The sequence below is a fragment of the Otolemur garnettii genome, unplaced genomic scaffold, assembly GCF_000181295.1.
Source record: "Otolemur garnettii isolate 467f Iridium unplaced genomic scaffold, OtoGar3 scaffold00018, whole genome shotgun sequence".
Lineage (NCBI taxonomy): Eukaryota > Metazoa > Chordata > Mammalia > Primates > Galagidae > Otolemur > Otolemur garnettii.
The window spans coordinates 5,875,492-5,884,823 of NW_003852413.1; the positions used below are offsets into that span (position 1 = coordinate 5,875,492).

At 55.0% G+C, this 9,332-nt stretch overlaps 1 protein-coding gene across 3 annotated transcripts in view; it reads left to right on the forward strand.

The window, feature by feature from the left end:
* Positions 1-2,821: 2,821 nt before the first annotated feature.
* EVPL (envoplakin) overlaps positions 2,822-9,332 on the forward strand; it is a 20,161-nt gene continuing 13,650 nt past the window's right edge. For 2 of the 3 annotated variants that reach the window (XM_003786114.3, XM_012803151.1), the window contains exons 1-9: positions 2,822-3,166; positions 5,331-5,430; positions 5,806-5,960; positions 6,070-6,196; positions 7,197-7,322; positions 7,487-7,525; positions 7,674-7,835; positions 7,921-8,028; positions 8,174-8,269. In XM_003786114.3, the coding sequence (XP_003786162.1) occupies positions 3,069-3,166; positions 5,331-5,430; positions 5,806-5,960; positions 6,070-6,196; positions 7,197-7,322; positions 7,487-7,525; positions 7,674-7,835; positions 7,921-8,028; positions 8,174-8,269 (1,011 nt within the window). In that variant the 5' untranslated portion in view covers positions 2,822-3,068. The remainder of the gene's footprint in view (positions 3,167-5,330; positions 5,431-5,805; positions 5,961-6,069; positions 6,197-7,196; positions 7,323-7,486; positions 7,526-7,673; positions 7,836-7,920; positions 8,029-8,173; positions 8,270-9,332) is intronic. The other variant, XM_023511073.1, reaches the window with a different exon arrangement.

Consider the following 9,332-nt stretch of genomic DNA (forward strand, 5'->3'; position numbering starts at 1 on the left):
TCTCTAGCTCTCTCACCTTTACTTCTTCATGAGAGGGACCCACCTCCAACTCTCTTTAGAAATGCCCCAAACTTTCTCTTTGTTCTTCTTATATAAAATGTGTTGCCCTGAAAAAAATACATTTTCTAGTAGCCACATTAAAAAAAAAAAAAGTAAAAGTAAAAAGCAACAGGTGATATTTTAAGATACATTTCTGGCTGAGCACAGTGACTCAGGTCTATAGTCTATACACTTTGGGAGGCCAAGGCAGGAGGATCACTGGAGGACAGGAGTTAGAGGCTCCAAAGAGCTATGATTGGGCCTGAGCAGCAGAGCAAAACCTTGTCTCAAATAAAAATTCATTAACTTAGTATATTAAAAATATTCCAATATGTAATCAATACAAAACATTTATGAGAGGTTTTACATTCTTTTTCCATGTAAGTCTTTAAAATTCAGTGTGAATTTTACACATAAAGTACATCGGGGCTCAGCACCCGTAGCACAGTAGTTATGGCATTAGCCACATACACCAAGGGTGGTGAGTTCAAACCCAGCCCAGGCCAGCTAAACAATTGCAGCAAAATAATAGCTGGGTGTTGGGCAGTGCCTGTGGCTCAGTGAGTAGGGCACCGGCCCCATATACCGAGGGTGGCGGGTTCAAACCTCTCCCCAGCTGAACTGCAACCAAAAAATAGCCGGGCGTTGTGGTGAATGCCTGTAATCCCAGCTACTTGGGAGGCTGAGGCAAGAGAATCGCTTCAGCCCAGGAGTTGGAGGTTGCTGTGAGCTGTGATGTGACAGCACTCTACCAAGGGCAATAAAGTGAGACTCTGTCTCTACAAAAAAAAGAAAAAAGAAAAATAGCCGGGTGTTGTGGTGGGTGCCTGTAGTCCCAGCTACTTGGGAGGCTGAGGTAAGAGAATCGCTTAAGCCCAAGAGTTGGAGGTTGCTGTGAGCTGTGATGACATGGCACTCTACCAGGGGTGACATAGTCAGACTCTAAAAAAGAAAACCACACTTGTGTGTGGACCCTGCATTTTCAAATGCTCCACAGCTACACATAGCAGGGCTTGTGGCTGCCGTGTGGGACACCAAAGGTCTCCATCCAGTCAGTCTGTCCCATCCTGGCCTTTTAAATCCATGATTTTTCAACTGGTATGCCATGAGAGGATCTTAGGTGTGCTGTGAAGTTTTTATTTATTTATTTATTTATTTTGAGACAGAGCCTCAAGCTGTCGCCCTGGGTAGAGTGTCGTGGGCACTCTAACCTCCAACCCCTGGGCTCAAGCGAGTCTCCTGCCTCTGCCTCTCAAGTAGCTGGGACTATAGGCTCCCACCACAACACCCAGCTATTTTTTGGTTGCAGCCGTCATTGTTGTTTGGTGGGCCTGGGCTGGATTCGAACCCGTCAGCTCAGGTGTATGTGGCTAGTGCCTTAGCCACTTGAGCCATAGGCGCCAAGTCAATGCTGGGAAAATTTTTGAAGATCATTAATTGAATTATTTTCTAAAGAAATTCAAAACACAGTGAATACATTCTCGTTTTTTAATCTTTTTTTTTCTTTGATCGACATAATTTAAATGTGCCATGGAAGTTTAACTATAGGTTCAAGTGTGTGGTGAGATTAAAAAAAGGTTGAAAAACAGTTCTAAGTGAATAAATCCTCTCTCTCTAAAGGCTGAGGGGCCAGAGAGAAGCACAGAGAGAGCCATGCTCTCTGTCGATATCTTTCCCTTGTTTTCTTCTTGGGGGCCAGGGTCCCTGCCATGTGAGCAGGAGCCTCCTCTGATGACAAATCGCATCAGAGCCCAGGTGTTCCTGCCAGTTGTCCAGCCGCCTTTATCTGGGTCTAATTTGATCCAGCATGAGACAGTCACGCCGGAAAGTCAGCTCTTGTTTTTCTTGCAGTGAATCAGTTAGTCCCTAATCTCCAGGCGTGTGAAGGTCCCCTGCAGGGCTCATTTAGTTCCAGGAGGGCTTCTGCAGAGAGGAGAAACACAAATGTTCTAGCCTTTGGGTGCCTGCCCTCTGCACAGAGCACCTCTCCCCTGCCCAGCTCACCTCAGCGGAAAACATCGTGCCCCCCAGACCCCACTTCCAGTGAGTGCCACCCCCCACCCCAAAGGCCAGTCTGAAAGGCGAAGGCAGCTGTGCTGACTTGGGCATGAGAAGAGAGGGGGGTGATAAGGGATGGCCCCTGGCCCTACAGTCAGCAAAAAAATGGCCTCTTTCTGAGAACAGTTGATTGCAGGCATGCAACAGGTCCCCAGGGGCTCAGCCAGAGCCTGGGTTTAGCAGCACCTGAAGGTGTGTGCTGGTGGCTCCTTGGGGTGGGCGTCCAAGGCACACCCTGGCCTGTCTGGAGTTGGCCTGAGAATCCTGAGGACCTCAGTGATGTGCGTCCTCCCACATCCAGTTCTGCAGCCACACCCAGAGGGGATGACTCTGGGCCAGCCAGGGCCATGCTCTGGAGACCCAGCTGGTGGTACCTACTTTTTGAAATGTACTTTGTGCCAGTTGTCTAGGGTGAATGTCCCCTGGCTGCTCCATCATGTCAGGGAAGAACAGGAGGTGGAGACCTGGAGCCCTGGGCTGGCAGGAGGGCCCCACCTCTCCTGGGCATAGGCCACAGAGCCTGTCCCTGAGCCTGTGCCTGAGAGTATGTGTGTGTCTCTCTCTGTCTGTCTCTAGCTCCGTTTCTCCAGGCCTTGGCTATTTCCCGATCTGGGTGTGATTGCTGCTGAATTCCCTCTGGGTGTGTGGGTGTAACAAGCCCAAACCTTCTGTGGGAGTCGGGCAGGGTTGGCGCCCCGCCCTGTGGGCGATGCCCTTTCCTCCCAGACTGGTTGTACAGGGCGGGTGTAAGTGCAGCCAGCCAGGTGCCTGCGCGGCAGCCCTAGGCCCAGGCCCCTCGCTGCCGCCTCACCTGCAGGGAGGGGCCTCCTGAAACTGCCTTCTCCAGGCCCAACCGACCGTTCCACTGTGCCAGAGCCCAGCTGACCAGACAGCAAGGACACCTGCCCGCCACCCACCTGCCCTCCTGTGCCAGCTGAACCCAGCCTGAGCCAGCATCTGCCTTTACGATCATGTTCAAGGGCCTGAGCAAAGGCTCCCAGGGGAAGGGATCCCCCAAGGGCTCCCCAGCCAAGGGGTCTCCAAAGGGTTCCCCCAGCAAGCACAGCCGGTGAGTGGGGCTGGGGAGCTGGGGTGAAGGTACTGCTTATCCCAAGTGTTTTAGCACTTGACAGTGGCAGCCTAGAGCCCAGGACCAACCCAGTACTGGCATTTGTCCCGAGGCCAAAGGCCCAGGGTTGGACTCTCCCTGCCTTAGGGGTCCCAGGCTGTGGCCAAGCTGCAGCCCTGGTGGAAGGTGAAAGATAGCCTGGAGGCCCTGAGGTACTCCAAGGCTCCCCCTACCCAGGGCCATAAGTTGAAGTTCCCTTCAGGCCACCCTGTGAGAGAAAAACTGGATAGGAGCCACTGACCCCCCTGCCAAGAGGCTGGGAAATGGGAGAGCCTGGCTCCAGGCATCTGGCTCCTGATGGCAGCTCTGTTCTCAAGGCTCCATTTGGCTGGGCTGACCCTTGGGGCCTGGATGCAGGGTGAGCAGGAGGACCAAGGGAATGTGCCTGGGCCTTGAGAATTTTGTTAAAGGACTGGGGGGTTTCTTTTTGTGTGGGTATGTGGATAGGGAGCTATGGCTCCCTTGAGTCACCCTGTTGTCTGCTGGGCCCAGCTCTGGCTCTCTACAGATAGACTTGGTGGTGTTCTTCCCAATCGCTGGCTTCAGCCCCCTCTACAGGTGGTGGTGGCAACCTGCCTGGGCTGGTGTCCAGATAAGAGTAGAGAGGATGGGTGGGTGTGGGAGTGGGCCGCTCATTACCCTGATAGGGATCAAGGCCCTGACAGACACTGAGGCTGGGCCTCTGGACAGACAGGAAAGGGTGGTTAAGACTCCGGTTAAGACTCTCACTAGAGTGACCAATCCTCCCTGGGACACTTTAGCCCAACCCAGGGTGGAGTGTGTTGCTCCCAATGGGAGTAGCTGTCCTAGGGACTGGCCCTGAGTCCTCAGCAGTGCACTGGCCTGAGCCAGCTCCATCCTCAGGGCCCCTTTGGCTTTGGCTGCAGCCCCTGAAATAGGCTCCTCACTCCCCTCATGTGCACTTATCTGCTGAGCACTTCCTGTGTGTTGAGACTGCTGTAGTCACTGGGCTGCTGTCGGGTCCCTGCCTTCAGAGTGCTTACTCCCTAGTGGAATAAAAACAGGTTGGATACTTAATCTGTGTCTGGCTCTGCCCCACATGCTTCAGTTAGATTAACTTGATTGATGCTCACAGTAACCCTGAGGAGTAAATAGTATTAAACACCCATTTTATAAGTAAGCAACCTTAGGCACAGAGAGTCTGAGTAACTTGCCCAAGGTCACACAGCAGCTGGATAAAAAACGCTCCAACGCAGGCCATCTTGGCCACAGAGTTCTTTCAGACTGTCTGAAAGAACAGGCTGTCTTTATCAGCACTGCACTTCCACCAGGCCTATCCTTTGACCCCTAGTTCAAGTCCCAGCTCTATGAAGGTTCCCCCTTCCCCCGGACTGTGACCCCCACAGGGTGCCATTCTCATGAGACTTAGACCACTCTGCCCTGACCTCCAGAGAGTAAGTGCAAGCATACAGCAGGTGCCCTATTAGAGACTGCTGAACAAATACACAGTCACAATCCTGGGATACAAGACCAGGCTTACCCTCTGTTCCTGACTGTGTGAACCAGAGCAAGTTAGATCCCTGTCTGGGCTTTCAACCCTCAAATCTCTGCCCCTCCCACCACAACTTGGAGTGGCTCCTCCCACTGGTGCCTAAAGCCTAGACAGTGGCAAAACCCCTAGGTGGGCAGGGACAAGGAGAGAGAGACAGGGCAAGAGTGGGAGGAAGTAGGTTCCTTGCTTGCAGCTAGCCCAGTGACCTTTCCTCAGGGCCCCCCAGGCTTTCAGGTATTAGCAGCTAAACCAATGACGCACCTGCTTCCTGGGTGCTGTGTAAGTGGGCAGGCGGCTGGGCAGGCTAGAGACTCACTGCCAGGGCTCTTGGCTGAGGCTAAGATGCCAGGTTCACTTGGCCCCCTGTGCCACATACACCTGAGACCCTCACTTTCTGAACCCTCATGTTGGGAACAATTCTGTCACCCACATCCTCCGGGACTGAATATCTCTGTCTCCTCCAAAGAGACCTCGGAGTCCCCTCAACCCATGGACTCCTCCCTCCAGAGCAGTGAGCCCGGGTATAGGGGACCTCACCTGGGTGGGGCACTAGGGGCCACCATGCTAGCCTCTATTCCCACCAACCACCAGAGCTGCCACCCAAGAACTGGCCCTGCTCATCTCCCGCATGCAAGCCAATGCCGACCAGGTAGAGAGGGACATCTTGGAGACCCAGAAGAGGCTGCAGCAGGTGAGGCCCGTGCAGCAGGTGGGAGGCCGTGGGGACAGCCTAGTGGCACAGAAGACCCACTGTCATGCCTAGCAGACCCAAAGTGCCCAGCTGTGATGGTGAAGATGGCACAGACACCCCTATCTTATACTGCCCGCTCTCTGGCAACAGTGGAAGAAAGGGCTTGGCCTCCCTTCTTTCTTGGGCTCCCAATCTTGAGGATCAAAAGGAGAAGCCAGGGTTCCCCTCATGTCCCTGCTGCCTGCCCCACAGATGTCCTGGGCTTGACCCTCTGACCTTGAGGCTGGCTGGTATAGTGGGGTCCCAAAGGTGGGACTCAGGCCTGCCATGATGAGACAGCAACGGTGTGTGGGACTCCCTGTCCCATGCCCACAGGACCGGGTGAACAGCGAGCACAGCCAGGCCCTGCAGCACCAGCAGGAGACAGGCCGCAGCCTGAAGGAGGCTGAGGTGCTGCTCAAGGACCTCTTCCTGGATGTGGATAAGGCCCGGAGGCTCAAGCACCCGCAGGCCGAGGAGATTGAGAAGGAGTGAGTGGGGCAGCGGCCAGGGCTGGGGCTCATGGACAGAGGCACTGGAGGTCCCTGGGGAAGACCCAGGCCCAGTCCAGTCCTGACATGCTGGCCATTTTCTTGGTAGCATCAAGCAGCTGCACGAGCGGGTGACCCAGGAGTGTGCCGAGTACCGTGCCCTGTATGAGAAGATGGTGCTGCCGCCTGACATGGGGCCCAGGGTTGACTGGGCACGTGTGCTGGAGCAAAAACAGGTTAGAGGCACCCCCAACATCTGAGATACTCTCAAGAAGTTCAAAGTCACACCCCAGAGCAATCAGAAAGCAATACACGGCTCAGCGCCTGTAGCTCAAGTGGCTAAGGCACCAGCTAAGGCAGTTTCAAATCCAGCCCAGGCCCGCCAAATGACAATGACAGCTGCAACCAAAAAATAGCCGGGCGTTGTGGTGGGCGCCTGTGGTCCCAGCTACTTGCGAGGTGGAGGCAGGAGAGTCGCTTGAGCCCAGGAGTTGGAGGTTGCTGTGAGCTTTGATGCCACTGCACACTACCCAGGGGGACAGCTTGAGGCTCTGTCTCAAAAAAAAAAAAAAAAAGAAAGCAATACAGAATTGCATTTGATCCAGGACTTGAACCTGGGGGTGATTCAGGGACCTGGGAAGGGAGAGAGCAGAGCAGACGGTGAAGTCAGGGAAGGCTTCCTGCAGGAGGAGGCACATGAAGAGGCCTCAGGTTGGTGAGAGGACCCAGTGGATTATAGTAAAATGATTGAGAGGATGCTCCAGAAAGAAGGAGCAAAGGCTCCTGCTGAGAGGAAGCCTGGGGTTTTATGGGCAAGTGGGCAGAACCTCTGACCATTGGATGAGGAGTTGTGCTTTGATGCCACAATAGAAGGGATGTCCAAAAAAAAAAAAAAAAACAAGGGATGTCCTGTCGAGAGCTGAGAGGGACAGTGGGGAAGGGGCTGGGAGGAGCAGAGCATGCTGAGGGTCCTAGAGCTTAGCTGGAGGTCTCCAGGCAAGAGGCATTGAAGCTGGGGCCACAGATGAGACAGGACACAATGGGGAGACTTTTCAGAGGCTAAGCCCTAGGATACCAACACCTCAGCCAGGACCACTGGAAAATGGCATGCCCCCAGATGAGCGCAGGCCATTCACTCGGCTGGCGGGTCCATGGTGGGCCCAACTGGCCAGCTCCTCTCCCCGGGGCGGGGTGCTGTGGGGTTCTGTGGCGTAACTGAGGCCAGCACCCTTGCAGAAGCAGGTCTGCGAGGGCCAGTACGGGCCCGGCATGGCGGAGCTGGAGCAGCAGGTGGCTGAGCACAACATCCTGCAGAAGGAGATTGAGGCCTATGGACAGCAGCTAAGGACCCTCGTGGGGCCGGTGGGTGAACCCCCGGGAAGGGACGCCCAGCTCTTGCCCCTGCTTCTCCCGGCATCAGCCCCGCCTGGGGAGCGAGATGGGTGGGGCACAGCGGGGTGCCCATGGTGTGCCATCTCCCAGCACCCGCCTCTAACAGCCTGTGGTTCTATCCTTGGTCGAGGCAGGACGCAGCCACCATTCGGAGCCAATACCGAGACCTACTGGTGAGCAGGAGGGAGGCCCGGCTGGGTGGCCGGGGCTGCATGGGTGGCCGAGTGGTCCCTGGCTGGGGCCTGTGTTTGTGCCGGCAGCCTGATGGCTTCTCTTGCCACGCTTCTCTCTCCCCATCTGGCGGCTGGGTCCTGAGCGCAGAAGGCAGCCTCGTGGCGCGGGCAGAGCCTGGGCAGCCTGTACACACACCTGCAGGGCTGCACGCGGCAGCTGAGCGCCCTGGCGGAGCAGCAGCGCCGTATCCTGCAGCAGGACTGGAGCGACCACATGGCCGACCCCGTCGGCGTGAGGCGGGAGTACGAGGTCTGCTGGGGGACAGGGCGGGGAGGGACGGGCCGCCGGGACCACCCGGTCCTCACTACCACACCCCGACCACATTCGCCCCCAGCACTTCAAGCAGCTAGAGCTGCTGAGCCAGGAGCAGAGTGTGAACCAGCTGGAAGATGACGGGGAGCGCATGGTGCAGCTCGGGCACCCAGCGGTGGGGCCCATCCAGGTGCAGGATGAGCCCCGCCCACTGCCCAGACACTCCCTCGCTGGGCGGTGGGCGTTTGGGGAGGCTGGGAAGGGGCAGAGAGGGGCAGATGGAGGGGCGGTCGGCTGCCGTGGTCCAAGGGTCCCTGCTGGGCTGCTATCCCCAGACCCACCAAGAGGCCCTGAAGCTGGAGTGGCAGAACTTCCTGAATTTGTGCATCTGCCAAGAAAGCCACCTGCAGCACGTGGAAGACTACCGGAAGGTGAGCCCTGGGGCAGGGGGCAGGGCACACTAGTGCCTGGAGGTCACCACAGGACCTCCTTGGTGAGGAGAAGGCACCTCTAAAAAAGACAGAGCTGCATCTTGTGACTAGGCCCCAGAGGGAAAATAAAGTCACACATGCATCCTCAACAGGTTGATATCACCCTGAGGTGATATCACAGAGGAATGGAAATTGGTTCTTAAGGATGAAAAAATGTCCTAATTCTGTATGCATAGAGCATAGACCTGCATACAGCACCTAAGTGGATATGTGACATACCTGTGCTATTAAAATCGCATGAGGTCTGTGTGGTTCACACCTATACTTCTAGCACTTTGGGAGGCCGAGGCAGGAGGATTGCTTGAGGCCAGGAGTTTGAGACCAGCCTGGGCAACATAAAGAGACTGTCTCTACAAAACTTTAAAAATTAGCTGGGTGGAGCAGCACCTGTGGCTCAAAGTAGGACGCCGGCCCCATATGCTGGAGGTGTCAGGTTCATACCCATCACTGGCCAAGAAAACAGCAAAAAAAAAAAAAAAAATTAACTGGGTGTAGTGGTGGGCACCTGTAGTCCCAGCTACTCAAAAGGCTGAGGCAGGAGGATCACTCAAGCCCAGGAGTCTGAGGTTGCAGTGAGCTATGATGATGTCACTCCATTCCAGCCTCAGTGACAGAGCATGACCTTGTCTCAAACAACAACAACAACAAATTCATGAGGATGATGAGGTGGCAATTAAAGAAAAATGTCTAAAAATCCCTTTAGGGAATAATAATGAAAAAGGGCTGAAAAACACTGAGATAAATACACTGGGATTTTTAGAGGGGGGTAATTTCCACCCAAAATGTTGCATTCATTTTCCTGTAGAACCACAAGACCATTATCACACCCAATGACAAGAATCCTGTAGTGTCAACCGGCTAAGGCGCCAGCCATGTACACCTAAGATGGCGGGTTCAAATCCCCAGCCCAGACCCGCCAAACAACAATGACGGCTGTAACCAAAAAATAGCTGGGCGTTGTGGCAGGTGCCTGTGGTCCCAGCTACTTGGGAGGCGGAGGCAG